Below are 14,530 nucleotides of genomic sequence, written 5' to 3'. Positions count from 1 at the left end.
AGATAAGATAAGATAAGATAAGATAAGATAAGATAAGATAAGATATCTAAATAAGAGCGTTATGGGACTTGACTTGTTCAACTTGATGCTATTCTGCTTTTGGAAAATGAGATAGTTGGGAAATAATTTGCAGTCAGATTTGTGTCCTTCAGAAATCTCAGATACTGGTCAAATAGTGTAAGCAATATTAGTCATTGTGTCACAAGGTAGAATAGCACTTATTCCTTCTGCAAAGGAAACCCAGCTTCTGGAGAGGTCTGACCTTCAGTCAGTTCATTGGGAAAAGCTTTTCCCTCTCTGAATTATACCCTCCTTCCCAGAGTTTTCTTGCTTGTGTGCTTGCTTTCTAGAAAGAAACCAAGTTCTATTGCACAAACAAATCTGAGGTACTTTTCAGTGCACTTGTTATAATGGATAAGTGGGATGTAGCCTTTGAAGTGAATTTAAGCAATTTCAAATATTCACCTTAAAAGGTGGGGGAAAGATTAGCTATACGATTCATGTGTGTTTTAAGATCCAGTAAAAGCTTATCCTCTGCCATCGAATTATTTGAGCCCATCTAAGCCACTTAGAATCCAATTACAGGGCTGAGGAAAAACAACACTTCATTCTACAACTGAAGGAAATGAGAATGGAAAGTCCATTTTGTTTGGGTTGTATTATTCACATATAGTGAACGGGCCTTTTCCCCATTTTTTTTCCTTTCCCTTTTCTTTCTGCTTTGGTAGCTTGTTGCAAACAGAATTTATTATTAAACCTGAGCTTGATCCTAAAAGTGCCTATTATGCAGATACGCAAACACAGAGATACATAAATATGTAGTAAAGAAGGCCATCGCAATGTTATTTTGTTTGATCTGCTGCACTTAATGATCTTGGCATAAATTTCGCTATGCTCGATTTGGATGGCCAAATTCTGTGGCTACCCAGAAAGAATAAATGTTGTCAAACTGATTGGGGTAGTAGTGAAGGTGCTGGCTTAGAAACCAGGAGACAGTGAATTCTAGTCCTGTCTCAGGCATGAATGCTGGTTAAGGGGCTTCAGGCCACTCGCTCTCTCTCAGCCCAACCCACCTAACAGAGTTATTGTGGGGAAAATAGGAAGAGGAAGGAGTAGTAGATATGTTCACCACCTTGAGTTACTTATAAAGTAATAAAGGTGGGATAAAAAAAATCCCTTAGAACTGAAAAGCCCTTTCTGGACTGATTTATCATTTAGTGAGTAACTGGAAGAGATGGAAAACCTGACATTTCTTCCTATCTCTAGTCATGTATGAGCAGATGTGGGGCTGTGATCAGTTGGTATGGTTTCACCTTCTCATTTCTGTCCTTAATTTTTTTCCCCTGGATAACAAAATCCTTTATTTATAGCATTAATACCCTATGACTTAGTTGCAAATATTATAAAGAGGATTGTGATAGGAAGGAAGGAAGGAAGGAAGGAAGGAAGGAAGGAAGGAAAGGAAAGGAAGAAAGAAAGAAAGAAAGAGAAGGAAGGAAAGAAAGAAAGAAAGAAAGAAAGAAAGAAAGAAAGAAAGAAAGAAAGAAAGAAAGAAAGAAAAAGAAATGGAGACTAGACAAAATCAAACTTGGGCACTAACAAGAAAACTTGTACCAATATTTAACTCACATTGGGAATAATATAATCCATTATTTAATAACTCTTCCATTGTTCCCACTTTGATATAATTAGACATTATGATATATGTGAAGGTATCTCCTCTGGGGACTGAAGTGTAACAATTCATTGAAAACATACCTCCACAATGAATAAACCTCAATGTATCATGTTGCTTTTTTTAATTATTAAGAATTCATTCTTCTTTAGATGGTGTAATATGCCAACTATTTTATGGTTCTTCTTGATTAGATAATTGTAACTATAGCAAAAATAACTTCTATTCATTACCACTTTCATATTAGGAACAAGGAGAGGAATATAAAAAGGAGTTTTGTCTGATGCCATTACATTGATCCATAAGCAAAAGCTGGAATCACTGTCCAAACTAATTAACCAATTTCGAACTCTGAACTTTTTACTATCACGTGTCCATGTTCTGAACAGTCTGGACTAATCTGGATAAATTCTAACCTCTATATTAGGGTAACACCCTGTTTCCCTGCAAATAAGACATCCCCTGATAATAAGCCCAATCACACTTTTGAGCACATGCGCCAAAATAAGCCGTCCCTGAAAATAAGCCCCCCCTGAAAATAAGCCCTCCCCAAAAATATTTAAACACATGCTCAGCTGGTCCCCGCCATTTCCTCTGGTTAGGGTTAGGGAGACAGAGCTAGAAATCAGGTAAGACGGCAAGAGGAGCCCCGTCTGGCTCCACATGCCCCAAAATAATAAGATCTCCCCGGAAATAAGGCCAAGCGCTTATTTCAGGGTTCAAAAAAAAAACATAAGACAGGGCCTTATTTTCAGGAAAACACGGTTTATATTAATTTGGAGTCATGAAATAAGGTGCAAACTTTCAAATTCTCCAGAATTCCTCAATAATCTAGAGTTTGAAAAGTATGTCAAGACTAAGCAGCCTGATGAATATAAGTCTAATCCTAAAAGGGAATTTGGGAGTCTGATATATGCTAGAGTGCTTGCTGTTGGTGAGAAAAAGAACTTTTGAGGTTGTATCTAGGACTCGTTCAAACCCTTTGATTTGAAGAAATCCTATTTTTGGACATAGATAATCCAGTAGTTATTCTAATTCAGAAAGTTCAAGTCTTTCTACATTAAATAATTGGAACAATGGTTTTTTACAAATTTACTGCTCAAAAACATGTTTTTTTCTCTAGGTAAGGTAGCTCAGAGAAGAAACAATTGACCTCATGGCTATTTGTCTCTGTAATCTTATAGTTCAAGAATACGTAATATTTTTCAAGATAAAGGCTGCCCTAATCCTTTGAGTAAGATTATGTGCACTGTACTTGCCTAATGTGGATTGAATCAGGACAAAAAAAAAATGGGTGGAATCAGATTAAACAAAAAATTAAACATGATTTTGCTTGATTTCAGTGCCAGTCCAATTACATCTCTTTCATAGCCCTGTCTTCCCCGCTGTTGTACCTTTTCTATGTTGCTGTTTAAGAGAGAATAGGCATTTACTTCTGGTGATTTCAGTGGAGAAATTGGTTACTCAGGACTTGATTAAAATTGATTTCCTCAATCTGCTGTTGGATACAGGTTCCTAGGATTCATAATAAAGCTACTGTTAGATTCCCACATGTTTCTCCGGCTTGGATGTTTCAGAATTTCTCCCTTCCTTAACATTATGAAGTGCAAAAATATTCACCGAAGACTAGTAGGATGTAAACGCTCATTGTTGCAATCTCCAAAAAGCACATCATGCAATCCCTTTGAATTTTCATCCTCTGAGACTTGTAACTAACTTCCATGGTTGGGTTAAGCAACAACTGCAATTTAAAGACTTAAACTGAAGGGGTTGGTTTTTTTTTTAATGATCCTTAATGCATAGAGCCATGTGGCTCTTATCAAGTTTTCCAATGATTCATTAGCTCAGCCCCTCATCATGTTCTTCTGCTGCTTTATTGCAACATTCCCCAGTCTGGGCCCCAAAAGTCACATTTACCTGATCACCTGGAAGCTGAGCAGTGACCTGTTTTGATTTATTATTGGACACGTAGACATTATTCCAAAAGCATAGCCTATATTTGGAAGCAGTCCGTGTGTCTGTAGCAAATCTATCTTGCTTTCAAATGCAAGACAACTAGGGTAATTCTGTCTAGATAAAAACCTCTTTCTGTTTCATATTTGCTTGCTGTTGGGTTCAGATCATGGTTTAATGTTAAATGAGCAAACTTTGCACGGAGGCACTCTTTTTTTTCTTTTTTCTTTTTTTGTGCTGGAAGAAGACTCTTGAGAGTCCCTTGAACTGTAAGGAGATCAAATTAGTCGATCCTAAAGGAAATCAACTCTTGATTGTTCTTTGGAAAGACTGAAGTTGAAGCTCAAATATTTTGGCCACCAAAGGAGAAGAGAGGATTCATTGGAAAAGACTATGATGTTGGGAAAGATGGAAAGCAAAAGGAGAAGGGGACAACAGAGGATGAGATGTTAGATAGTCATTGACAGGGGTGGGCTTCAAAAATTTTAGCAAGGGGTTCTCTGCCCAGTTGCCGGGTGAGCGTGGCCATGGTGGGTGTGGCCTAGTTGGCCTCCTGCATCACGGTGGAGGGGGGGCGTTTTTGCCCTCCCCAGGCTCCGGAGGCTTTCCTTGAGCTTCTGGGAGGGCGAAAATGGCCTCCCCAGGTTCTGGAGGCCAGAAACAGGCCCGTTTCTGGCCTTCCTGAACTTCTCGTAGGCCCATTTTTGCCCTCCCAGAGCCTCCCTGCATGCCCTGCACTTACCTGCATCCACAACAGGCCGCGTGGGGACTCCTGGGAGGGTCAGGGTGGGCGGGGCCAGCCAGGAGTGGGATTTGGGGGTTCTCTGAACTGCATAGAATCTTAGTGCGAACCCCCAGCAGCCCACCCCTGGTTATTGATGCAACAAACATGAATTTGGGCAAACTCCAGGAGACAGTGGAGGGTGGGGAGGATTGCGTGCTATGGACTATGGAGTCGTGAAGAGTTGGACATGATTTGGCAATTGAAAAAAAGACAACAGTACTCCTTGTTTAAAACTAAATAAATAAGATGTTGAGTTAAATGATCTGAGTAGTGATTTCCAGAAGTTGGGAGAATATAAAAATTGGCTGAGGTTTTACTGGCGTGGTAGCAGAGATCTTGAAAAACAGACTTCAGAATGCAAACTCTGTGCATTTAAAATTTTTTTTAAAAAAATTGTAAGGATAAAGCAAGAGGTGAAAGAGCCGTCGTAAAGCTTATCCTAAATTAAAAAATGAGAATTTAGTCATACCCTAGGAGAGCTTTGGCTTCTTCTTCATTTTACTCCACTCCCAGATCTCCTTTGACATCTCTCTCTTTGCTAATTTCTGGAGCAGAATTTACGATTGTGTTAATGTCCTACGTCAGTAGTTTTTTTTCAGACAAAAAAGGCAACCAAAGGTAATAATTCTGTGGTTTTTTTTTTAAATAAATAAATCTGTGAGCTTTTGGATATATTTGATTTGGGGGATTCCATCATCGTCACCTTAAGAATTGCCGCCACCTGGCACCCCTTAGGCATGATGTGGCCATCTCTGCTTTACGCACTCTGGCAATGAGTATCCAGTACCTACCGCCTCTTTTGCATGTCGCAGGGAAGAGTTTTGAGTAGGGCTTTCCCTGTTTTTGCAAAGCATGCGCCTGCTGGCTTTTCCTGCCTTGCATGAGAGCTAGCAGTTGTGAAAAGCAATTCTGTAGTAACTGGGAGAAGCAGAGAATGAATTAGCCACTCAGGGCAGCTGCTTGATATCAAGAGTATAGCAGCTTTCTGTTTCTGGCCTTGGAATGTAAAGCATTGCTTGCCGATAGACGTTAACCGGTTGCTGCGTGTAGCTAGCAAACAACAGCTGACCATTTGTGCCTGTTCTGTTTTCATTTGCAGGGAATCTGACTAAACATATGAAGTCAAAAGCCCACAGCAAAAAATGTCAGGAGATGGGTGTGTTGGCGTCTTCACCGGGGGAGCTGGAACCAGAGGAAGGTAAAGATTTGGGACTGGACCAGGGGTGAAATTCAGCAGGTTCTGACAAGAAGAACCGGTAGCAGAAATTTTGAGCAGTTCAGCGAACCGGTAGCGGAAATTTTGAGTAGTTCAGAGAATCGGCAAATACCACCTCTGGCTGGCCCCAGAGTGAGGTAGGAATGGAGATTTTGCAGTATCCTTCCCCCAGGAATAAGGTGGGAATGGGGATTTTGCAGTATTCTTCCCCTGGAGTGGGGAGGGAATCAGAGGTGGGTTTCAGCAGGTTCTGACCAGTTCTGGAGAACCGGTAGTGGAAATTTTGAGTAGTTCGGAGAACCGGTAGTAAAAATTCTGACTGGCCCCGCCCCCATCTATTCTCTGCCTCCCAAGTCCCAGCCAATTGGGAGGAAATGGGGATTTTGCAGTAACCTTCCCCTGGAGTTGGGGGGGGGAATGGAAATTTTACCGTATCCTTCCCCTGCCATGCCCACCAAGCCACACCCACCAAGCCACGCCCACAGAACCGGTAATAAAAAAAAATTGAATTCAACCACTGGACTGTACTTTTGGGGGAATGGAACCTCGATGTTCTCCACATGGCTGGGATTGAGTGCCCACGCATGCCCAGAGTCACCAAGCACGACCACAGCTGTGAGATTATGACAGTTGTGATGGGAATCATCTCAAGGGTCTTGGTTGCTCCTCCCCCCCAGACACCATTCTTGATGCTAAGTAGAGATACAGATCTGCGGGGGGACATTGGACTCCTTGTTCTAACAAGTAGATGGGAACTTCTGCTTGTGTGGCTTCTTCTTCGATAAATGGCCTCTTGGTGGAACACAACCTCCACCGCCATCGTTAGGAGAGCTTCCGTCTCCACAGCACTGGTTTTGTTTTTATATTTTTAGAGTTGTCGACCCCGATTTGAGACAGAGTGGGGGGCAAATGTGGCTTTTGAGCTGCATAAGGCTTTTCGTTAGATTTCAACAGTTATCTGCAAGAGATCAATTTGGGCCATCATTTCCCCAAGTTCTGTCTGCTTGGGAGAAGAACGAAGGAGGGAGGGAGGGAGGGAGAGATAGAGATACCCTGTTTCCACAAAAATAAGACATCCCCAGATAATAAGCCCAATCAGGCTTTTGAGCGCATGCGCTAAAATAAGCCCCCCCCCAAAAAATAAGCCCTCCCTGAAAAGATTTAAACACATGCACAGCTGGTTCCTGCCATTTCCTCTGGCTTCCTCCACGTCCCCCAAAATAATAAGACCTCCCCGAAAATAAGGCCAAACGCTTATTTCAGGGTTCAAAAAATATAAGACAGGGTTTTATTTTGGGGGAAACATGAGTAGAAAGAGAGAGAGAGAGAGAGAGATTGTGTGTATATACACACACAGTATATATGTACTCTCTGTCTCTCTCTGTCTCCCTCTCTCTCTCCCCCACTCTCCCTTCTCTCCCTCTCCCCCCCACCTCTGTGGATGTGTGTCTTTCCCTCTTTTTGCTTTGCAACAGGCAAAAGCTGTGTTTGGAAGCATTGGTGCCTTGCCAGAGTTTCACCCCTGGGGATGAAAGCACATGCAGGCAAGGGAGGGCGAGGGAACAGTATTGTGTCAGTCACAAGGGAGGTGCACTCATATGTGTCAGCCATGGACATCTGCTCTGGCATCAAATTGCCGGAGGAGTTTTCGAGTCTGTTAACTTACTCAGAATAACCGATGAGCTTCAAGGGAGCTTTCCCAGAATGGTTCTTTGCCTTTTAGATGGATTACCTTTGGGTTGCTTTCAGGGGCATTTTGAGACATTGGGTGGCCCCGGCCAAACCATGACATCATATATATATATATATAAATTCTAAGTTTTCAAAGGAGGAGAGAAAGGGAATGAAGGACAGATCTGTTCACTCGAGGGTTTGCTGGAAATTGTGACTCTGGCTGGTGCTGTAGAGAACTACAGGACAGGGAAGGCTGGAGCCAGGAACTCACAACATATTATCAATAAAGTCCTGTAAAAACTATTTAAAATAAGAACAGGTTAAAATACAATAATTATGGGATAAAAATACAATAATTTAATACATAAAATAGAATAAAATAACGGAAAATTATATTTCTGTATCACCCCTGCAATCTTCCCCAATCAGGCCCACATATGCCAATCTCAGTCAGACCACTTTAGTCACCAAATGGTGCTGTATTAAATGTTGCTTTCAAGTTCTGGCCACACATGAGGTACCGTATAAGACGTATAAGACGTATATAGAAGTATAAGACGCACCTTTTTTCCCCCCTAAAAGGGGGTGAAAATTTAGGTGTGTTTTATACACTGAATGTAGCCCCGCCCACCCACTGGCCCCCACCCTTTGGCCTCTGCCTCCCAGGAATTTACCTCCTTGTAGCAAGCAGCAAGAAGAAACAGCTCCTTTCAGCTTCAGCACAGCCTGATTAGCACAAGTTGATTGGATCGGACTCCCGACTCTCAGCTGTTTTGCTCTCAGCTGTTTTGTGTGGGCCTCTGCTGCTTGCTGCAAAGAGGTAAATTGCTGGAGCAGATTTTTTTTTCCCTTGTGCTAATCAAGCTATGCTGAAAACGAAAGTGAAAGTATAGCAGGCTATTTGCTGTTTGCTGCAAGGAGGCAAAATTGCCGGGAGGTAGAGGCAGATTTCTTTTTCTTCTTTTCCTCACCAAAAAAGGTAGGTGCATTTTATAATCCGGTGCGTCTTATACTCCGAAAATATGGCCCTTGGTTGTTTAAGTGAATCTGGCTTCCCCATGGACTTTGCTGGTCAGAAGGTTTTAAAAGGTGATCGCATGACCCCGGGACAGTGCAACTTTCATAAACAGGAGTCAGTTGCCGAGCATCTGAGTTTTAATCATGTGGTCATGGGGATGCTGCAACGGTCGTAAGTGTGAAAAACAGTCATAAGCCACTTTTTCCCATTGTCCTTGTGTTTTTGAACAGCCACTAAATGAACCGTTGTAAGTCGAGGAGTACTTGTATAGCACAAGGATCATCCAGTCAATGCATTGTAGAGAGAGCTCCAAACTTGAACGAATGGGTTTCATGAGACAGTGGAAAAAACCTCCCTCCTGAAGTCATGGTTGCTCCATCTCTGTTAGATGAACAATTGTTTGGGATGGTCTGAGGATCCCTGCTTGGGCAGTGATTGGATTAGAAATAGAAATAGAATAACAGAGTTGGAAGGGACCTTGGAGGTCTTCTAGTCCAGCCCCCTGCCCAGGCAGGAAACCCTACACCACTTCAGACAAATGGTTATCCAACATCTTCTTAAAAATTTCCAGTGTTGAAGCATTCACAACTTCTGCAGGCAAGTTGTTCCACTGATTAATTGTTCTAACTCTCAGGTTAGAACTAATCAAGGTTGCTTCTCTCCTTGATTAGTTTCCACCCATTGCTTCTTGTTCTACCCTCAAGTGCTTTGAAGAATAGTTTGACTCATCCTTCTTTGTGGCAGCCCCTGACATATTGGAACACTGCTATCATGTCTTAGAAGATTAGAAGACCTCTAAAGTTTCTTCCAGTCCTAGGATTCTGTTTCATTCCTTTAAAGCAGGGGTGTCAGACTCAATATCACTGAGACCTGCATCAGGGTTGAGTTTGACGTTGGGGTGCCGGGAGGGTTAACCTATATTGGTGTGTGGCCAGGCGGCGTGGCCAGGGTGGGCATGGCCAGCTCGACGTCACTCATCAAGCCTCCATTTTTGCTGGTAGAGGGCTGCAGGAGGCTGTCATGGCTGAAAACGGAGTCTGGGTGTGTTGCGTGCGGCCTCTCCAAGCTCCATTTTCAGTGGCAGAGGGCTGCAGGAGGCTGTTGCAGCTGAAAATGGAGCCTGCGGTCCACCCAAGCAGCCCGCCCAAGCTCCATATTTGCTGGCAAAGCCACCATGGGCCAGTCCTTCACTATTTCCAGGGTGGGCCTGCGGGCCAGATCTAAGCACCCCACCGGCCAGATTCCGCCCCCCCCAGCCTTGAGTTTGACACCCCTGCTTTAAAGAAATGTTGACCCATTTGCTATATTTCTTCATCAAAACTATTTAATTCCTGCTCCCCTCCCTACCTCCATCCACACACCTCCGTTTTTGAAATATCTCCATTCAATTGGTCTTCCCACAACAGCTTAGTTTGCCTTCCATGTAATGTATTATTTATTTCTGTTGGGGAGTAATGTTCCAAAGAATGACAGGCTCATAAATCATCCATCTGTTATGTAGATAAATAAGTGAAATGCCCCAAGAATGAAAAGAAGTGAATAACACTCCTAGTAGAGAAAATATCTGAAAATTCTTGGTGGATACTGATTCAATCCTAATCCAGCCCTATTCTTTGATGGCCTTTAATGCTTTCCTTTTACCACTAACTCTTTCATTGGAGAACATATTTGCCCCCAAATTACTAGTTTTCCAGAGACTATTGAAAACGGAACGGTTTCAGATAGCTTATGGGAATTTATCAGGGTGGATTTGATTTAAATCGAGTTGATTTAAATCACAATTTAAATCATGATTTAAATCACTAGTAAAAAGGCTTGATTTAAATCAACTCGATTTAAATCATAATTTTTAAAGAGCAGCTGTCATCTCTGCTACTCCTTTGACCCACTGTTGACTCACCGGTAGTCCCAGTGTTGCAGAATATACAGCCTCATGCTACATAACTAAGGTCCATTTCATGCTGAATAAACTAAATTATTTATGTATCTTAAATAGAAAACTATCTTATGACAGATTTTTACCCCAAAAATTTTTTATTAAAATAAATTCAATAAAAATCAAAAAAATCCGATTTAAATAAAAAAAAAATCTGATTTTTTTGATTCTTTTAAAAAAATCATTGATTTTTATCCACCCTGGAATTTATACAACCAATTGAATGTTCGTTGTAATATATAAATATTTTACTTCATTAGCCTCTCATCATGACCATTTTAATTCAATGGTCCTTTTGTTGTGAACTGCCAAGACACTTCATTGTTATAAGCTACATATTGATTGAGAATTGACAAAATTCTATCTCAATTTTCCATGGTATTTCAGGAGGTAGGAAGCTTTGAATTGTGTATATTAAAGCCTCATTTGATCCTCCTTGAACTATCTCCAGACCTGTTTATTTTCTCTGCTTCCACCTAACATGAATGGGAAAGGGAAGATGGGGAAAAACCCATAATAATAAGTGTCCTTTATAGGTAAAATCTGTATTAGTGGTAGAAGCAGTATCTTAGTCCTTAGATTGTGCTGAAAACAGTCTGAGATGGACCGGCACTTTTAATGACATTTACATTTCTAATTTCCTTGGAAGTGTGCTTCCTCATTAACGCAGACACGTTCTATATTAAGTTTCAGGCTTTAAGTGTCAATTTATCAAGACCGAGCACATAGTTTTGTAGCGAAGCATGGGCCTCCAGCTAGTGTGTGCATATGAATATGTGTACATGTATTATGTATCCTTTTCTGATAAATTGTTTTGCTCTGCTTCCATCTTTTAGGAACCACTGAAGATCTCTTCCAAGATTCAGAAGGACAGGAGGGATCTGAGTTACCCGAACACCAGTTTTCAGACTTGGAAGAGTCTGATGACGATGATGACAATGAGGAAGAAGAGGACGAGGAGGAGGAAGAGGAAGAGGAGGAAGACGAAAACCAAGAGGAATCACTCGGAAAGCCTTCTGAAACAAAGAACACTTCTCTTCCAGGGAACTCTTCAAGAAGTTCTTTCTCTTCTGAGGAGAAAGGCACCAAGACAACCTTGTCCACAGTGGAAGATGTTTCCTCTGGCAATGAAAGTACCGTTCGGTGTTCCCAGACTGCCTCCTTAGAGCCTGAAATGAAATGGTCAGCCGACAGCTGTGAAGTTGCTGTGTGCCACAGCTTGTTAAGACTTCACCGACCAGCTCTGTCCTCCAGTGCGCTCTCAACGTCAGCTGAGAAGGAATCTGTGAGAAGACCGCAGATGCTCTTAGCAATGGATTTGTCTATCTCCAAAGATCTCATGCCTAGAAGGAAATGTTCCCCAAGCAAGGACTCTGGGCTTAGCAGCGGTGGAAACAACCGGTCCTTGGCTCGGAAGCATCTGTTAACCAAAAATGAAACTTCACCAAAAAGTTTGTCCTACACGGGAGAAATGCCCTCCAGTCACCAAGCTCTGAGAGAGTCATTTGTCCTCTGTAATTCATCACCAAGACTTGAGATCTCACCAAGCAGATACTTTTCTTCAAAGAGAGAACTCTCGTCCTCCTTATACCTTCCGCCAGCAAGAGGGGTTTCTCCGGTGAGATGCATCTCTCCAAACAGGGAAATGTCATCATCTAGATACTTATCTCTGAAGAAAATGCTGTCCCAGAGCTATTCAGAGCCACCTTCACGGTATCCATCCCCAGGAAGAGAGGATAGGCCTTCTCATAGCCAAGTGGTAGTAGATGAAAAAGTACAAAACTTACATAAAACTCCACATGGAATATCATCTTCAGTGCCTCTACCTCACAGGTCCTTTGACAAAGATACGGAGCTGCATGAAGACCCTAAACTGGTAAGCTGTGCTCAGAGATGGGTAAAAATCTGGTGCTCCAGATGTTTCTCCACTGCAACATCTGTTGTCTCACATCATTGGCCATATGGAAGATCCCTATATTGCCCATCCCTGTTTTTTTACACCTTTGCTTTACCAATGGTGGGTTCAAGAACTTGGAAATGGATATTGCTTGGGTTAAGATCCAGAACGTATCATTCTCATGATGTGTTCTTTTGAGGTGTAAATATTTGTTTTGCTGTGTTTTAATAGAGAGCAAAGAAAGAGAGAAGGATGCAATGGACCAGGGGTGCTATTCAGCAGGTTCTGACAGGTTCTGGAGAACTGGTAGCAAAAATTTTGAGTAGTTCTGAGAATCCGCAAATGCCACCTCTGGCTGGCCCCAGAGTGGGTTGGGAATGGGGATTTTGCAGTATTCTTCCTCTGAACTGGGATGGGAATGGAGACTTTGCAGTCTCCTTACCCTGGCATACCCACCAAGCCACACCCACCAAGCCACGCCGGTAATAAAAAAACGTGAATTCCATCATTGCAATGGACCAGTTGCAATGGAATATGTTCTTTTAATTTGACTCCTTTGAGTCATCTTTTTTAAAAAAAAAAAATAAAAAAAATAAAAATTAAGAACTCCTTATTAAAGTAAGGCAGTGTTTTGTGTCCACAGCTGTATGCTCCAAACTTAAAGAGTTGACTTTCTGTATGCCTTTTGTCATTGCAGAAGACAGAGTCCAGGAACCCAACAGTGTCACCAGGCATCATTCAACATCTCTATTTCCGACCTTTGCAGTCGCTCCACCAAGTACCCATTCATGCTCCGGATCGAGTGGAAGACCATATTTTCAGCCACCTCCCTTTGCACTCCCAGCAGTTACCCAGGAGCCCTTGCCCGATGATCCCCATTGGGGGCATCCAGATGGTCCAGGCAAGACCCAGCACCCATCCCAGCTTGGGGCATGGATCAGTGATGTCCCTGCAGGCCAGCTACTTTGAACTCGGTGGTAGCACTTCTGAATTCAGCCCAATGAAAGCCAGGGGCAAAGAAACTCCAAACAGACACGAAGCTCCTCCTTCGTCAGCCGCCTCGCCGCTTCGGAGCGGCATCTGCATGGAAGAGAAAACAAGGACTAGCGAGCTTCAGCAAATATGTTCCAAGAAGGGTTACAGGGTAAAAAAGTGTAGTTCAGGAGAGCAGGAGAGCTGTACGGCCTCCCCGATGATGAGTTCCTGCTCAAAGGGGGAGTGTCCTCCAAAGCCTTTGGCTCATGGGGAAGAAGGACCCTTCACCGAGAAGGGGAAGAAATACGGCGGCAGCTCGTGCACTACTTTCAAATCCACCTGCGCTTTTATTTCAAGCATCCCCACGCAGTCACTGGACCGAAGCAACAGCATGGGCTGCTTGTTGGAACATTCATCCAGCCAGTCCTCTCACCGGCTCTCCACCAGGAGAAGGAACCTGTCGGGAGAACCGGCCCCACAAGCAGGGGCCTATCGGAGAAGAAGTCCATCCTTAGAACATGCTGCAGGCTTCGGCTTAGCTCAAAGCCGAGTGGAGAACCATACAGGAGATACTTAAGCCCTTGGCTGGGTCCTGTCAACCACTTTTCAGATGTTAGACAACAGACCCTTGGCCAGTGCTGTTGTGTTGGTTTTAGAAGAATCGGTCGTTAAAGGAAAAAAAAAATCTCTCTGGTGTAGAGAAATCATCCTCCCGCCCTCCATTTTACTTTCACATTTACTTGTGCCTTTATCAATGCCCCCTTTTTTGTTGTGGTTGCCTGACACGCACACACATACACACACACACACATACAAAACTGAAGCTACAAGTGTTTTACTACTCTTGAAAAGGAGTCCATCACCCATGCCCCCTTCATTTGCCATTATAACCACATCTGTTCCAACAGGCTCCGATAAATGCAGACAGGAAAGAGTCAAGAATCTTTTTTTCCCCCGAAGGATGCACTGAAAAACTTCTAGGAAAATCGACGCCTTTTCAGAGATACATACTGATTAGGAAAAAAGAAAAGGAAGAAGAAGAAAAAATCCGCTCCCCCTGTACAGAAGTTATAATCCCTCCACCCCTATTTATTACATGCTTTATTTAATATGTGGTGAAGTGCTTGTTATTTTATAATGGTTCTTTTTTTATTTTTATTATTATTATTATTATTTGCATTATTCTGATTGCCTGTAAATGTGCTTTAAGGACAGCTGTGACTGTTCTGATTCGGGGGTAGGGAGGGGGGAGAAGTGTTTACCCTTGAATTGTTGATGAAATTAGCACTTACTTTGGGGAGGTATTCATGGCAGTGACAATAATTCTGCCTGCCCTAAAAAGTGGGGTGGAGGGTGGGGAGGGGAGGGGAGGGGGAGGGAGAGAGAGTGGCGATCTCAGCAG

The 14,530-nt window shown here is 42.7% G+C and overlaps 1 protein-coding gene across 2 annotated transcripts in view; it reads left to right on the top strand.

The window, feature by feature from the left end:
• The window catches only part of HIVEP3 (HIVEP zinc finger 3), a 214,029-nt gene extending 199,871 nt beyond the window's left edge, over positions 1-14,158 (top strand). For both annotated transcript variants that reach the window (XM_087876606.1, XM_034413722.3), the window contains exons 8-10: positions 5,512-5,610; positions 11,093-12,132; positions 12,851-14,158. In XM_087876606.1, coding sequence (XP_087732732.1) covers positions 5,512-5,610; positions 11,093-12,132; positions 12,851-13,705 — 1,994 coding nt within the window. In that variant the 3' untranslated portion in view covers positions 13,706-14,158. The remainder of the gene's footprint in view (positions 1-5,511; positions 5,611-11,092; positions 12,133-12,850) is intronic.
• The last annotated feature ends 372 nt before the right edge of the window (positions 14,159-14,530 follow it).

Source organism: Pantherophis guttatus, chromosome 10, assembly GCF_059756535.1.
Source record: "Pantherophis guttatus breed Tessera chromosome 10, ASM5975653v1, whole genome shotgun sequence".
NCBI classification, from domain to species: Eukaryota; Metazoa; Chordata; class Lepidosauria; order Squamata; family Colubridae; genus Pantherophis; species Pantherophis guttatus.
Note: the sequence above shows the minus strand (reverse complement) of the source record. Positions and strands in the feature narration are given on the sequence as shown.